The sequence below is a fragment of the Plectropomus leopardus genome, chromosome 2, assembly GCF_008729295.1.
Source record: "Plectropomus leopardus isolate mb chromosome 2, YSFRI_Pleo_2.0, whole genome shotgun sequence".
Taxonomy (NCBI): Eukaryota; Metazoa; Chordata; class Actinopteri; order Perciformes; family Serranidae; genus Plectropomus; species Plectropomus leopardus.
Window position 1 is genome coordinate 33472559 of NC_056464.1, and position 17221 is coordinate 33489779.

Consider the following 17221-nt stretch of genomic DNA (forward strand, 5'->3'; position numbering starts at 1 on the left):
CTTCTCTCATTGCCATGGCGATGGAGATGGATAATGCGCCCCGTACCGCTCTAACTTGTCACCATATTTGCTTTGCGGAGACTTCACGTCTGTTTTACGCCACCTCAGTAACACTTGTAGCTCCTTGTCAGTGTTCAAGAAAAAAATCTCTGGTACTTTTATTCATCTCTGTAGTATTTTCTGTAACTAAGCAACCAACCACAGTGGAAACAATCTGCTTTGTGTTCACACAGTTTACATCAATGGTCCTGTGATGTGCGTTTTTAGGTGTGCTAGTGTTAATTGTGAAACTTTGCTAAAACACAAGTGTGTACAGAGATTGTTTTTAATTTAAAACACTGTTTTAAATTGACAATGTGGATGTGGCCTGAGTTTGAACTTAAGGCCATCCTTTTTCCTACAAGCACCAGCTACTAAATTTAGGAAGCACCACTGAAACATGAGAAAGGTTTTAGCATATAAAATCTTTATTAATGTGTAATTTAATTGCTAGAAAACATCTATAACACTGTTTACTCAGAAGTGATGAATACACAGTAAGGTGTTTGTTTTATGTTTGCATACATATTTACTTTCTCCTTGTCCTCCTGTGTGGGACATTAGGCTTCAGTGAGCTCTTTCCATTGCATTCAGTCCTTGGCAGCGTGTTATGCCTCTCCCCATGACAGGTTCATCTTTTCCAGCTCCTGTCACAGTTCTGCACCAGGTGGTTTTGGCCTCCCAGCTTTCTTTCGCCTGTTGGTGTCCATCTTAACTCTCGTGATCCGAAACTGTTCCGTTCTCAGCACATGACGTAGCCTTCTCAAAAGCCTGCGTGTGATTTCCTTGGTGACGTTTCGGCTACCTGTTTCTTGCACAGTCGATGGTTTGAGATTTTGCTTGGCCAGAAGATCATTTTCTTCTGAGGTAGGGGAACCTCGGAGGATATTGGTTTTTCAGGGCCAATACCGAATCTGATTATTAGTAGTTAATGAGACTGATAACTGATATGTGGAATTGATATTTGGAAGATTTTTATTTTTAATTACAATAAAATTAAAATCTTTCCCAGTTCCCAGCAACTTTTTCTTTTACAGAGTTAAGTGAAAATAATAGCTCACTAAGGTTTTACAAAGTAAAAGTTCCTCCCATGCTCCAACTACTATGTTTGCATACATTGAGAAATATGTGTTTCAAGTAGTTTTAATTTCTAATCATACATTACCAAATAAAAGTTCGTTTTGTCAGTTGGATCAGTTTGGTACGTAACAGTTACGGTTGAGGAGTGTAAATATTAATACTAAAAACTCACCTCCAGGTACGAACTAGTTTGTGTGGTGAAACCTGTTTGAATTGAGCCATTTGTAAAACACGTGCAGCATGCAACAGGTTTGTTTTACTTGTTTACAAAGTGAATGTGCAGAAGACAAACGCAGTGATGCTACTGGTCCTGTGTCCTTAATGTTAATGCACATTTGATATGGTTTCCGTGTGTTCACATAAGGTATTATTATTTAATGTTCATGCAAACAAAAAGGCTTTGTGAAATTATTTCAGCATGTACATCCGTACTTGGACATTTTTGACACTTTAAGCCCATTTTAACAATACCATGATGATACTGATAACCATGGTAATTTCCGCCACTATAACTGTGATATAAAATATTCATATTGTTTCATCTCTGAAGCTAAATTTTAACTCATAAACCATCTCCTGGTCAGCACATCCACACCTACGTTCACATATGGTGTGGTCCTGTTAAGGAAAGCTTAATAGGAAAGGCTTTAACTCGTAACTTCGCTTATGTATTTGCCACTAAATTGCACTAAAGGCAGCTGCAGTGTGCGACTGGACCTGTGTTCATGTTTGCATTGTTAGAAAATGTAGTCAACACTATAGTGTGTCATTCATGTGTATATGGCAGTCTCTCTAAGTCTATTTTAGTTATATTATGATTACAAAATAACTTATGTAGACTGAATGTATCCAGATGAGACTGTTGCTTTAAATGATGAAGATACAACATATAATAACCAAGCTTACTGCAGAGCTGCTGTATCAGCAATTTCAGTGCACAGAACAGAGATAATCTGAATGCAAACTATCAGTATTCTGTGAGAGGATTCAGCATTTCACAACGGATGAATTAGATCTCAATATACGCCGTGCGTGTGCCATATTGCATTCTATAGTGGTCGGGTATATTAGATTCCAGAGGACATATTTGTTTAGGCATTTCATTAACTCAAGGTGAGCCGTGGCGTCTGCTGCTAATGCCGTCGAGAAGCAGAGGAGCTGAATTGGTTTCTTATCAGGTGAACTGGCTGATTGTGGAAGTGAACCACATTACTCAGAGGGTGTGCCGTGTAATCGGGTGCAGCCTTTTTCGTATGGTCTGGAGAAGATTTATGACTTAATTATTGTCCAAATTGCCCCCGTCCACTGTAACCAGGCTACCGGGGACTTTGCTGCTCCACTGGGCCGTGGTGTGAAAAGCCATGGTGCGGAGCCAGGTGGGACTGCCAGAATGTGTCAATACACCAGGCAGCCAAATGTGGCCACGACACTGTTGACTTTAGGGCAGTGTCACCAGTTTAAAAAAAAAATCTGATTCTGTGTGGCTGAGCAGCAAATTCATGGCAATGAATGGTTAATCATTTGCCTTTATCTCATACAGGGTCATTTCAATCAGTGTGACCTTCCATGTACCAGAACTGGAATAGAGCTAGTTCATGCACAAAAGCAGTCATTATGCGCTGTATCAGAAACTGCCAGCGAATCCCATGTCTTAGTTTTAACCATAAGAGCAGAAAAAACACAGTCCGCATACTAGATTATGCTACCATAAAATGTCTCTTCTCTTGTTTTATCTCTTGTCCAGCACCTAGTTTATTGTCATCTGGATATGCGTGCTTTTATGAACTTTTAGTTTTACCACTACCCCACATTTTTTAGTGCCCCTCTGCCCCTGGGAACAGAGTTACAAGGGGATGAAAGTGGTTGAAAACTTCCCCTACAAAATGAAACATCCCTTCAAGACCATCGTCAGATCCATCAGATTGGGGATGTTTCCCTAATTTCCCTTTGTTTAAATGTAGAACAGTCAACTAGCATAAAAGTAAAACAAACACTGAAGCACACTCACAGTCAAAATTGAGCACAATTTAATCTGTGAGATGAAACATATTTGAAACATGAAACATATTTTAAGAGCCATTTAAAATTGTTAATTGCATTTTTCAGTGATCAAATTGTAGTTTAAATACCGCTGAAATATGTGGCACTTTGCGTCGTGCATTATGAACATCAAAGCGTGGCAACGTTTAATGTACCACTTTAATAAGCTTACGTAAACAGGCAACACTTCGGCTTCACAGTATTATTGATCAAACAAGTCATCAAATAAAAAAACGCTGTTTCATTACCAGGCCATGAGAGGTGCTCTGTGGGCTAACGTTAGCAACCTGTGCTCCTACTCTGCCAGTCTGCACTGATATTAGAGGAGTTTAGCACCTTCATTCCTAGACTTAATTTAAATTTATCTCTTATCTCATCAAATATTGAAATATGTCAAATGCACTGTAATGCACAAATCAGCTTCCATTGGCACACTAGCATTTTTTTGGTATGCTTGTTATTCAGAAAAGGACCAAAATACATTGAAACAACATTAAATTGTGGTAATTGTCATTTTTTAATCTTTTAAAACAAGAAAATACATTTGTGAGTTTGTTTTGTTGCTTGTGAAGCCATCTTGCTGATGATTTTTTATAATACTCTGTTTGAAGTGTGCCTCTGCAAAAACTCAGTTTGGAGAGCCATGTAGCCCTAATGTTTTGCCATGTCCCAAAAAGATTTGGGACACCCTACCTCTAAACTTGAATGTGAGAAACAGGTTTAGGGCAAAGGGTGTATTAAGATTGAGCCCAAGAAGTTTATTTAAAACAAGTCAATTCTCTTATTATATAAATTAATTTTTGTGCAATATATGATATTTAAACATCTATTTAAACTATAATGAGAAAAAATATATGGACATTTTTACAATAAAGCAACTTTAACAGCAAATTCAGGCAGCTGTATTATCAGCTAAATTCTGCTCCGAATACCTGACAGCGACAGTGAGATGCACGCTGAAAAATAAAGAGGCTGAGAGACGAAGAGTCAGACAGGGACCACCAGTATACATGGCGTGCTGCGTGACAGTGACAGAAGGTGTTAAGAAGGGCACATATGGTGGGCGCCAGTGTAGGTCAGCCAGGCAGACAGACAGGAGGCCTCAGCGTGCACCTGGAACTCAGCACTGACAACGCCTTAAGACAAGGTGGCTCTGGTAGTCCGCCAGCCAGTCGCACGTATGCCGAATTCATGCTACCGTTGATACGGAGCAACCTGTTTACAAAGATAGGCCCACGGCAGAGAGAGCGAGATGAGAGCTGCGATAAAGTGTGTGCAGTGTGCACGGCTGACAGCGAGGTTCATCAGATGACTTTAAATAACCTATGCATGCGATATGGAATTAATTATGACTCCCCAGAAGAGAATTAGCACATGGATTGTCAAAATTAGTTAACTAATTGATCTCGTTCATAAATCATTCAGTCGCCATGTGGGTACATTATACTGATCTCCTCCTCCAGGATGTGATCTGCAGGTTTAAGCTTGTGCAGGGAAGTGAGGAATAGAGTATGCACATCGCCTGCATATAAATCTAGGTTAAAAGGCCACCATCTTTTGGCCCAGTGGGCTGTAAAAAGGAGCATAATGTGGATATACAATTAATTATTGTTGAGTGCATTAGCTGAAATGCCTGAATAATTGACCACACTTTAATGCAGTCATTTATTTACTCTTTACATACAAGAGAGAGATGATGGCAATAATTAAAAAAAGATAATAAATAAAGGTGATGAAGCAAAAAGGGGTCGTGACCCAATCAGCACTTTGTTTTTGTACTTTTATTGATTTTATGGAGTTAACTTCGCCAATTAAGAAAATGGCTCAGTGATAAACACAATGGCGCTCCCCTCTCTGTCTCTTTCAGCCTTTCTCCCCTCTCTCTCTTCAATAAACACTCTCAAGCTCCTGCGGTGACATACACATTAAGCATTTCTTTTTAACGCAGATGCAAAACTGAATTTTCATTGTGGAGCTGCCCCCCCAACAGCTCCTGCTCAGATGTCACTAATACCTCTCATTTTTTAATGTATCTTCGATTCGCTCACATAGATCACACCGATCATGCCATCTGCGTCCACCAACATCATCCTCTCGAAGGTTTTGCGTGTAATTGGGGTCAGGAACTTTATAAGCGGAGATGATCTTTTATAATCCTTGCTATTGTGTGCCACTCATTGCAGCGTCCTCGCAGTGTGTGTAGATAAGCACGACTTCAACATTAAGCCAAAAGTCATCGCTGTGCATTGAGATTGAACCGGAGCAGATGTGCGACATGCAACTTCCATGTCTTGTTTAGGTTGGAGAAATGTTCCTCTGGAGCAGCTTAGCAACAACAGAAGGTAGCAGTGGGACTGACTGCCTTCTTGTTTTTTAAGCATGAATCACGACATTGCACAATGTAATAATATTAAAAATTGGGTTTGTAATGAGCAAAGGTGAGATCAAGTCATTGTTTTGGAAATCATAAAAAGTAGTGGATGAAGTACCTGAAAAACACACTAGAGTAGAAGTAAAGACATCTTACCAGAACATTACTTAGGTAGAAAGTTGCCTTTTAGGATATTACTTGTCTATTATTCTCTGTTCTGTAATATTTTCTGTTCTTAGGTATCCAGAGTAATTTTATGATATTAAATGTACTTAAGTATTGAATGTAAAAGTACAAGTAAATGCTGTTAATAAAAAAGCAAGTGGTCAGAAATTTTAGGTAATGAAATTTGGGTCTTCTAACACATACCACCTTAAAAATGGAGCATACAAAAACAAGGTCTTTCTCTCAACTTATAGGATTTAAAGAACAGAATTAATTTTCCCTCCCTCTCACTCCGTCATTTGTCCCTCCGTCCTCTCCATCCTTCCTCCCCTATTTTGTAGTAAGTAGCTAAAATGCATAGGAGAAGTATAGTGGAGTAATATATAATAGGGGAATAATAGTGGAGAAATATAACAAAACTCAAAGTAAAGATACTACCAAAAAATATCTAAGTACTGTAACAAAGTATTATTACTTTGTTACATTACTCCACTGGTCGCAAGTAAGTCTGAAGTCTTTATATGCAAGTCCCAAGTCCTAAAGTTTGAGTATCAAGTCCTAACAAGTCATAATGCACTCTTTAATTAAAGTCATGCTGGTGTTAAATTTTAAAAAATGATGTAGATTTTGCAGATTTGCATGTGTTTTTTAAAATAAGTTTGTTCAAATGTTACTAATCTGTGAAGATAATGTTAGCGAAACATTAGCTCACTGCTCGATGTTATTATTTGCTCCACTTTTTTGCTCTTTGTGAAGCTTCAAATGTTGAAGTTGGAATTTGTGTGTCATTGTGACATTCTGCATACTGTGCTTCACAGTGCTTTTTTGTATTTGAACTATATTTTTGGGCCTGGGAGAAGGTTTCAAGTATTTTCAAGTCAAAAACCATGAGTTCATAAGTTATGAGTCATTGGTGTTAAAGTCCAAGTCAAGTTGTAAGACTATTTTGATTGTCTCAAGTCGAGTTGACAGTCATCAAATTTGTGACTGGAGTCCACCCCTCTGGTAATGAGTTTTCCGTTTTGGAGCAACCAACTGTTCATATTCGATGATTTTAGAAGTACTTTCATAGACTTACTGAATCCAGGACACATCATGTTACCGTATTTTGTTGCAATGGCTGTTTTAGTGTTAACATGTAGTGAATCATGTCGATCCACATAACATCTTTTTGAAACTCTGCTTAAGTCAGCGTTCTACTGTTTTTCTCCACCGACAAAACTATTAACTCGATAAAACAAAATTATGTTTTGTACCACCAACCCAATCAGAGAAGAGGAAAGCTTGAAGCCCACACTCGCCTCTCCAGCATTGTAAAATATTGACATGCATTCTGTGGTTTGTGGAGTTTTCCTCCTCCAGGATGCCAGTTTGGAAGCTGTTTAAATGCAGAAAAGCAGCTTGCTGATTAAACAGAGTCCAGTTTCCCCCAGAGCTGTGTGAATCAAACTCCTCATTCCTCATCCCTGTGGCAGACAGCTCAAACACTGTCTGTTCAGCCCAAATCTGCCCTCTGAGGGACTGAAGAGCCGCAGCAGATCTGTTGTCTTTGTAAAACACAGACTTTTTAAATTGTATTATTAAAATCCATCTAAAATGTTGATAGCACCAGGAATAGCTCTTTTGAGGTTATTTAGAAAGAACATTTTAATAATTGAATATGGCTTTTTGAGAATGTGAAAAGTTTGTTGCGGTGTTAATTTTGGCAGCTATTTCAGATTTAGTTTTGGTCTGTAGAGGAAATTATTTTTTTTAGTTTTACTCACATTTTATCCTTCATAGTTTTATTATTTAAGTCAACGACAGCTCAAAACATATAAGTCCACTTTAAGTCAACAAAAAGTCATTACATTTTAGTCAGTTTTAAGTAATTAAGCTACTTTAAGTAAAAATGTTTTCTTTTTCACTCTAAATTAATCCAGTTAGACTAATACGGGTCTCAAAATTTGAATCAAGGTGACAGGTTATATCTAGTGTTGTAAATTTCAGTCTTCATCAGGGATCTAACGTTGAAGTACTCTGGTGTAACTTTTTTCATGATGTTTCCACAGTCCACTAACTTTTATCCAGATGGATAAAAGCATCCGACGCTGTGGATGTTGCTGTTAGATGCATTGACTGCTTTAAGGGCCCTGAAACACCGAGCCGATGGTCGCAGTCGGGAAATATCTGGCCCTGGCTTAGCCTCTGTTGTCCTTATTTTGGTGGCATGTCCTCCGTTGGCCCTTGTCGGCCATTATTGCCTGTTTTTCGGATCATTCAGCCTGTTGAATCGGTATCTGATCCGGCAGAGCCTGTCAGTGAGTGAAATTTCTCTAATTGGCAGTTCAGCTGAGGGCACGAGAGGAGAAACAAAAGTGAGGAAAACAAACGAGTTAGTCATGAGGGTGTGAGATCCAAGAAAACTTGTTATATTAGGTAAAATATTTTTTAGCCATTGAGCTCCTAAGCAAAAACAGTTCGTACTTGTTTTTAGGGATGGACCAAATATTCGGCTGCTCACCGACCAAAGCTCTGATTATTCGCTGTTGATTAATGGCGACACTCTGGAGCCAAGAAAATGGTAAAAGGGAAAATCCTAATTGTTTTGTTATTGTTCGCTAGCGCACTGTAAATATAATTTGTTCCTTCAACAAATGGTGTTGTTAATGTGCTCACCAGCTAAGCTAGCATCTTGAATCAGCCCCTATTAGTCTACTGTTGTTTTTGGTTTGTTTTGTTTTTTATAAAAAGGACTACCGCCACCTGCTGGTATGGAGAGTTCCTCCCTCTCACACAGGTGCAGAATGTACATGCTAGTTTGCTGTTGGCTGTAGTCTTTGCGATGTGTTCGAGTGCAACTTTTTTTGGCGATGAGTGGGTTGCAATAGTTAGCCTTCGTTCTTTGATGTCAGTTTGGTGCGTCTGGGCCTTAAGACCATCCACAAAATTTCAGGATGGTTACATGAACATCATGTGAACCGCACAAGAGCAATATGTGTTTGTATGGAATTCCCTCTGTAATTAACCGTTGCAGTAAAGAATTGCAAGTACTATTCAATTATTCAAAGATCATGTAAAGTGGCTTCAGTCCTGAGGATTACGTTCAGCACCATCAGAATCCCCAAGGAGCTGCACATTTTTTTGATTGTGTGACTGTTGCTGCAAAAGAACTGTCTCTCTCTGCAGCGTTATCCAAACACACTTATCTTGGTTGTATCTTCTCCGTCTGCAGATTTGCCGAGTTGGCTTAGATTTAAACCCTAACCTCTGCAAGCATCTGAAAACTCTTCAAGCCCCCGAAGTGCCTATTTTGGAATTAGCTTATGGTGTGTATATGAGTGTATTATAGTCCCCAATCTTTTCCAGTGCAGATGGTTTAAAGCTTGATGAACTGAAATCTCACTTTTGTAGCTTTACTGCACTGGAAAATCTTTATAGATGTAAAACCCACAATCCTTTGCAGCTGGGGAAACGGGGCAGGCTGCCAGCACGCTAAAAGTACATGCAAATATGGGCCTCTCCCCTTTAAGACGGCTCGATGTGCCGCTCATAAATGGACGGCAGTCGAGGGAGCGGAGCAGTGGCAGCCTGTTTGGGAGGCTGCCTGGTAGAGGACCAGCTGGTTTGAGCCCTCTGGGAGAGACTGCGCTGTGGGGAAAGCGATTTTTACAATGAAAAGGAAAAGGGATTTACGAGCCCTGACCTGTTCTCGCTACCTCCCCCATCTTCTCCAAATCATAGCATTGCTCCATGCTCCAGAACGTCTAATCATATCAGAACCACATGGTTGTAGACACATTAGGATGTTAGAAAGATGCAGATAAAAGGCCCTAAAACATATACTTTCTCAGAAGCATATGATTCATGTGCCAGGAAATGTTGGAGGTTATTTCTTTTTTTTCTGTGCTGCGTTGTTTGTAAAGGCTGAAACAGAGCAAAGCGTATCAGATCATGAAGCCGCGTTGTCTCCTGCTGTCAATATAATAAGTCAGCTGCAGGAAATAAAACACATTATTGTAACTGCTGTCATTTTCCCAACACTGCACCCCCAAACACTGCTCGATGTAACATTTACTGCAGCCCCGAGCACCTTAAGACACCGCCACTCCTGGAAGTCTGACCAATTAGAGTGTTTTGGACTTGTGCACCCATGACTGAGCTCCGTCTACTGCCACCCATCCTCTGTGGTCACTCTTCACCAACCTTATTATTATTATTACTATTAATATTAATAATGATAATAATTACTCAGTAGTGATAACTTTGCAAAGTGCTTTGAAATGCAAAGCAAAGCAGAAATGGGATACATAGACGGTGATACAACAGTCCTATTAAACACAAGCGAGAAGAAACTAGGGTAGAGTTATGATAAAAATAAAACCAGAAGACAGTTTGCAAGATGCAAGACATAAAATGTCAATATAAAATAATACAAAGAAGTAGACCCAAACAAACAAACAATTAAACCACAAATAAAAGGAAATTTACGTTCAAATGGTAAAATAGATAAAAAGAAAGAAAAAGGTGCAACACAGCAAGCAGTAATGAATATTCCCATCATGTTTAGAGCCCGACAGATATATTTGTCAGACAATTTAATGGGTCGATGGCCTTTCTCAGATAAATTGGTATCGGCCTATATGTTGTATTATTTTTCCAGAACATAATCCAGAAAACGATGCTTGGAGTTATTTAGAATTACTACATTCTCAATTAAGTTTACTGTTTCAGTGCATTAATGTCATTTTTAACGATAAAATGTATTGTTAAACTGTAAAATACTCTGCATTCATTGCATATCTTTGTGACAAATGTTTGATAACCATTTTCTAGTGATAGCTGCATTGAAAAGATTTATAGGTATCAATATATATAGAAATAGATATGAGGCTTCAGCCGAAAATGTTTTATGCATGGCCCAGATCTAAATATATTTAGGCTAAATATGTATATTTTAAAATTAAGAATAGACATATAAATATTTAAAAAAGGCCAGAATCTAATAATCTATTGTGTTCATGCATGTAAGTCCTCAAAAATAATATGATATTGTTGATTGGCATCTCATTTTAACTATTTTTGCAACTATAGTCAGTAAATATTTAATGATAGCAGTTGTAAAGTATTCTGTAGCTATTATTAATAATACTAATTATAAGCAACCACTAAGTTTATCTGAAAAGTTCAGGGAAAAAAGGACCCCCCACCCCCCCACCGCCAGAAATGTCCCACATGTATACAGATGGATAAAATACTGGTCCATATATCAAAATCGGGAGTTTTTTTACCCTCAAATATCTGTACCGCCGTTGGCTCTAAGATTCCAGTATTGGTCGGGCTCTTATCACGTTCATAGCAGTGTGTAGCAACGAGGCTTAACAGTAGCCAAACAAGGACATACTCAAAGAGCGCGAGCGGAAAAGCCCACCAAAAGAGTGTCGTATAATAAAAGATAACACACATAAATGAGCGGGATGGATGAATGCTTCACTTCTGTGTGCATGTTAGCAGAAGCATGCCCCATAAAAACGGCTTGGATTCAAATGAATGGAAATATCCCTGTAAACTCCATCTTTAATTGATTAGTGAAGTCAGTAGGTGTTCAAACATAACACTTAAACATCTATTAGAGATGTCAGAGCAAAACAGGGCCTTTATGTTCTGTGTTGTTGGGCCAAGGCCAGAGCGTCATGCAAGAATAGACTCTAAAGCAGCGTCTTTCATATCAGATCCCCGGCTGGGTAATGATGTGGGCTCTGAAACCTAATTCTCTGACAACAGCTGGGGCCTCCCATCCTCTTACAATTAAGCAATACGATATACAACCTTGGAAGTTTTAAGTACCCCGACCCCCACCCCCCTGCACATGGATAAAATGGAAATATAAAAAACATGAAACAAACAAAACCTTTTCATGATAGAACCAGGTTTTCAAAAAGTCTTAAATTAATTTTAGTTAATAGAAGTCTTAAAGGTACAGGTGGGCGACATTTCAATTATATTAAGTGCATTGCGGTTTGTTTCACATGTTGCGTATAAAAAGACTCCACGATAAATGAATATATATTTTCACACCATTTCTTTAAGCTGCACAAATATGATTCGTCACACACACTCCCCGAAACATCCAGACCAGAGCAGGCGCTGTGTGTGTCTGTGCAGCTCCAGACTGCAACCATTTAGTTACATTTGACAACCATGGAGCACCAGTGCAACCTGCAAATATTGTTAATATGTATAGGTTTGAGAGCTGTTGATTTGTTTCCAGCTCACAGTGAATAAATTCTCTTATTTAATGGCGCCGCTGTAACAGTTAAACTTTATGCTAACTGCTAACTGCTAACAGCTAACAGCTAACTGTTGGCTGTAAGCTTCAAGTTCACAGAAAATACACATCAATACTTCTGGCCTGAAACGAGTAATACTACTTTAATATTATTTTATTTAACTTTATCACAACTTAACTTTATTTAACTTTATTATAACGATGCTACATTAAACTTCATTGTAATAGTACTTAATTTAACTTTAGTATGACAGTACTTAATTTAACTTTATTATATCAATACTACGACTTTATTGTTGAAGTATTTATTTTACCTTTTTGTAACATTACTGTATTTAACTTTATTATGACAGTACTTAGTTTAACTTTACTTTAACAGTACTTTGTTCAGCTTTATTACAACAACTTTGTTTAACTTAATTATGACAGTACTTTACATTACTTTTTTTAATCACCAGTTTATTTACCTTTATTTTAACACCATCTATTTGGCAGTTTAGTACTTTAGTGGTCTACAGTAGAGGCGATTTCAAACTATCCAGATATATATTGTGTATTGCAATATAGCCTGAAAATATCAAAATATTATTTATAGTCCATATCGCCCACTTCTACTTAAAAGTCATTAAATAGTCCCAAATTTCTGTTTTTGAAGTATTCATTGCCACAAACATTTTGTCTAGTTTCTTGTAAACATCTTTTAAAAAATGAATAACAAAACAATGACTTGCCCAAAAATCACTCTTAAATTTGGCTAAACTGTGTGATAGATGCCCTGTGAAGTGAAGTTTAACACAGTCCCACATTAAGAGTATTGTATGTAACATTTGTAATAATCAGTGAAGCATCTCAAGCTTTGGTTCGGACATGAGGAACGATGGCTGTGACTCCTCTGTCTGCTCTGTCACTCCTCTGTGGGATATGGGAAACAGACATATTCATCATGGCCATTTATCTTTACAATTCAGCCATCTAATTTAATTATATAAACGTACAATCCCTGTCTTTGTCATTATAACCGCTTCATTAGTTCTAAGAACATGAATAGAGCATTCATTGAGAAACCCTATAAATAAAGCACCCGGTGAAAATGGAGCTCTCCCACTTTGAAGAAATTTATCTGACTTGACATAGTTTATGATCCGTTGGTCTCCAGTTTACAAATGACAGGGAAACTTTCTTACATCTTTGTTTTTAATTTCTAATTGCCCTTAATGGGGTGCAATCCACATGATTTAAAAATAATTATTGTAACAACAAAGAAAATGTCTTGAAACAACTAAAACATGTATTTAGTGGCATAACTCGGTGAATGATGTTGACACAATGAAAACCAAGTATTTACTCAGCCCTGTAAATTATAGATTAAGTCGGGGGGAAAAGATTCTAGGTACACTTGATGATTTGGAGTACAATGGGGACTTTGGAGTACATAAATTAGATGTATGAAAATGGTTTTCATATGTGGATCATTGCTGTAGGCCTTACTGCAATGAAACGTCGACTTGGCGCACCGCTGCATTCCTCAGTCAATTGGTGGAATGTCAGCTTAGCTTAAAATGCATGTACCGAATTGACTCGAAATACAAAACACAGCTGGATCTCTATTTTCTCCACAAGCTGAATGTTTCAACACTTAAAGTTTTTTTGCGCTCAGTATTTACTTTGCACTAAAAAATCATGTCTTCTTTTGATTTAATCCCAGTTTGTTTTCTGTTACACCACCCCTTATCGGTTTCTCGGGCTCAGACATGGCGACTGCCACCCCGCTGTCTGGAAGTTGTTCCTTCGTAGAAGAAAACCACAGTGTTCTCCTCGAACAGCTTTTCATGTTGGCATGTATCCATCCTCTGTACATGAATACATGAGCTGCCTTTGTTTCTCCGGCTCCGTATCAGGTTACTAGGCAAGGCTGCGCCGTGTGTTTAATGGAAATGCTATGCAGGAAAAAGGCCATGTGGCAGTCTTGAATATATGTACATCCGTAATGGGATACTCGTGAGTTCCTCTTCGGGTAACTGTTTGCCTTATTAGGCTGTCGTCTTGTGACTGCAAACAAACTACAGTGAGATGGAGGAGATTTTCGGTGTCCTGTGTACATTATTGTACGTCCGGCTCCAGGAAAGAGGCATGATGTATGTGCACCGCAGAGTCACAGGCCATCACGGTGTAAGTGCTTTTGCTGAGATGAAATACAGAACGTCTATTTATTATCTGCTGGCAGCAGCGCATGAGGACGTGCTCAGTCCCTTGACCATCACAGTTTATATGAGACGTCATAATTTGTGGCCTCAGACGGATGCTCCTGTGTGGGTCAGAGGGCACGCGAGGCAGCGCTGATTAGCTGATGAGAATGAGTAAGGTTATAAAAGAGACTTTTTATCATTAGCTGTGGTCTCTTACATGCTATGTATTCTCCCCTGCTTCAGGAGAACAGTTGCAACTTGTAAGCTTTACATGGAAAAACAACAAATATTAATACACTGAAGATTTAAAAAACCACACACATGCAGCGTTACAATCTTTCATTATCGAGGCGTGGCAGTTGTAATTTCCCAGTCAGTGGATTTTCCGTAGAGAACGCGTGCCGGTGGAGAGACTTCTCTCTTTATTGCTGGGACTCAGGGGAGCCACTGTGCTGCTGGCTGAGGGCTGCGTGTGTGTGCAGCACGGGCCTGTAGGGGATGAGCGTGGGGCTCAGCGTCCATAAATCTTGCCCAGCACCCCCCTCCCGCGGCTCCAACTCCCCAGCCCAGCCTACCCTTTCACACACACACACAGGCTCAGACACAGAGGCCTGCAGGCCTTGCCAGGCTCCCCAGACAGAGCTTTTTATCTTCAGCTTCTCTTAGCTTTACACTGACCCACGGCACCCTGAACTAATCTTAATGGCTGTTGGAGGACGTGAGGTGATCACGCTCCTCTGACCTTATGGTTGTACTAAAAAGAATGTACCGAGTTTTAAGTCACCGCGCTATGTGAGACTATAGTCGGCCACCCAAGATGTAACAAGTCATTAAGTCTGCTGCTGAGTCTTAACTATTGTGTTTGCTTGGAATGTGTGAATTGAACCAAGCAATGGGGTATTTTTTTTTTACTAGTTTCAGTGCAAAAGAATAAAAATAATTTTCAATAAAATGACACAATTTTTGAAGAAAAAAGTTCAAGATGTTGTCATTCATTTTGAGAAAATGCATGACTAATCTAAAGTAACTAAAAAAAAGTACTTTGTTTTGGAAACTCAGTGGACTGATTTTTTTTTTCAATTCAAGCCGTCCTTTCTTTTTTCCTGTTTTGTCAGTCAGTGTTCAGTGTTCCTCTTGGGACATTTTGGTCCGCAGATGTAACTGCCCAGTGAAAGAGGCTTTGCCCGGTGAGGCTCCAAAAAAATACTTCTACCTTTTGCTTAACAGTGGTGTGTTTACTGCAACTCATCCAAAATACATTTTCTTTTGTTTGATATCTAATTTCGTCAAAAAATATTTTTGCACATTTCCATTCTGTCATTAGAATAGTATTAGCTTGGAGGGCTAACTTGGCTTGTTTACTATAATATATAAATGGTGCTGTCACCCTGAATGTCCCGCAGAACCCTGTTCAAACTCTCAAATATAGAATAAAACAAACAAATATTTGAATATTTGTTTATTATCATTAATATTTTAGTTATTTTCTGGCTTCTATCAAAGGACCATCCCTATGAGTTTTAGATATTTTACAAATAATGTGCACTTCACATTACAGCTGACTGATAGAAGCTGCGAACTGCAAAAAAAGATGATGATTTTATCAGAAAGAAACAATCTGGAAGACAAACGCAAATGCAGTTTACTGTAAATATGTCTGTGTGTTACATTAGGAAAGGTTGCTGTTCTGCAGTTGTCTCTCAAACCCTAAAATGCACAGTACTGGTAACATAGTTTTCCATGATATAGGTGACAAAGCGCTCTTTGTGTTGGACTACTCATAGAGCGGTTAAAGTTTCTGAATGCAGATGTTATCGTTGGCCCTTGAATGTCAGAGATTTGAATCATCAGTCCATCCTTAGAGACCCCTCAGTCGACTGAACTGAACCCAAGCAGTACTTTTTTTGTTTTGTTTGCTAGTCTGCATGCTGGTCCCCAAATTGTGCTGCAAGATGTTTTGGTCCCCAGATTTTGCTGCAAAATGAGTGCTCTTGACTTTCAAGCTACTGTTTGGTACAATAAGCTGCAGACATGCAGGCAGCGGCATGGAGGAGAAGAGGCCTTCTGCTTGGAAGGTTGATTTGCAGCTCACAGCAACTCAATATAATACGGTCTCAGGCTTTTATCGGATATCTAGTATCGGCAAAAAATAATGCACATTTCCAATCTGTTGTTCCATGATTCCATGATTGTCGTAATAAAATTCTGAGTTGGGTATAGCCCCAGTTGATTTTCATACCCTTTTGAAAGGCACAGGAAACTAACATGTGCCTGGAAGCTCAGAAAATCATCTAAAAAATGTAAATTGGAAAAAAATGTTGGCAGTAATTTAAAACACATGCAATTTGTAGCATGTGGAAAACGTCTTCTATGTTCCTTTAAGCTGTCATCTACAAGGAAATATGCATAAACAAACACATCTAAATAAAATAGTTCTGCAAGAAAAAAGGGATGTTGTGTAGCATTTCTGTGACTTGTGATCTACGCTATTCATGTCTTTAGTTTGTGTGGCTGACAGAAATGTGCTTACTGCATGTCAGGCATGGTGGTCCTGTGATTTTAAAGTGATTTATTTGGAAAAGGTATCCTTATATCAGCTGTATGACAAGCCTAAATTAATCACGTGAAAATCACAGTTGACACAGGGAAGTCCCACGAGGCTGCTTCTGTGGTTTTAGCCAGTGTTGTAACTTGCCAACCTGCGGCGTGTGTCTCACCGTGACACTCTCTAAAAGGAGACTGCAGTATATCATATAGATTTTATGGCATTACGTATTACACCTTTGCAGAACCCGGTGTTTGGCTGTGAGATTATAGATGCTGTAAAACTCTTTGTGCGTGACTGTGGAGTCTGCAGCAACTGATTTGCCTCATCCTTAACACACTGTCTTTGTCTCCTCACAGCTCCGTCCACAGTGTCTATAATGCACCAGGTCAGCCGCACGGTGGACAGCATCACCCTCTCCTGGTCCCAGCCCGACCAGCCCAATGGAGTCATCCTGGACTATGAGCTACAGTACTATGAAAAGGTATCAGTGATGCAGCAACACATTTATTCTCCAAGTCCTCATG

At 39.0% G+C, this 17221-nt stretch overlaps 1 protein-coding gene across 5 annotated transcripts in view; it reads left to right on the top strand.

Annotated features, from left to right (window-relative positions):
- ephb2b (eph receptor B2b) overlaps nucleotides 1–17221 on the top strand; it is a 190143-nt gene that overhangs the window by 139588 nt on the left and 33334 nt on the right. For all 5 annotated transcript variants that reach the window (XM_042509373.1, XM_042509381.1, XM_042509389.1 and 2 more), the window contains exon 6: nucleotides 17054–17178. In XM_042509373.1, coding sequence (XP_042365307.1) covers nucleotides 17054–17178 — 125 coding nt within the window. The remainder of the gene's footprint in view (nucleotides 1–17053; nucleotides 17179–17221) is intronic.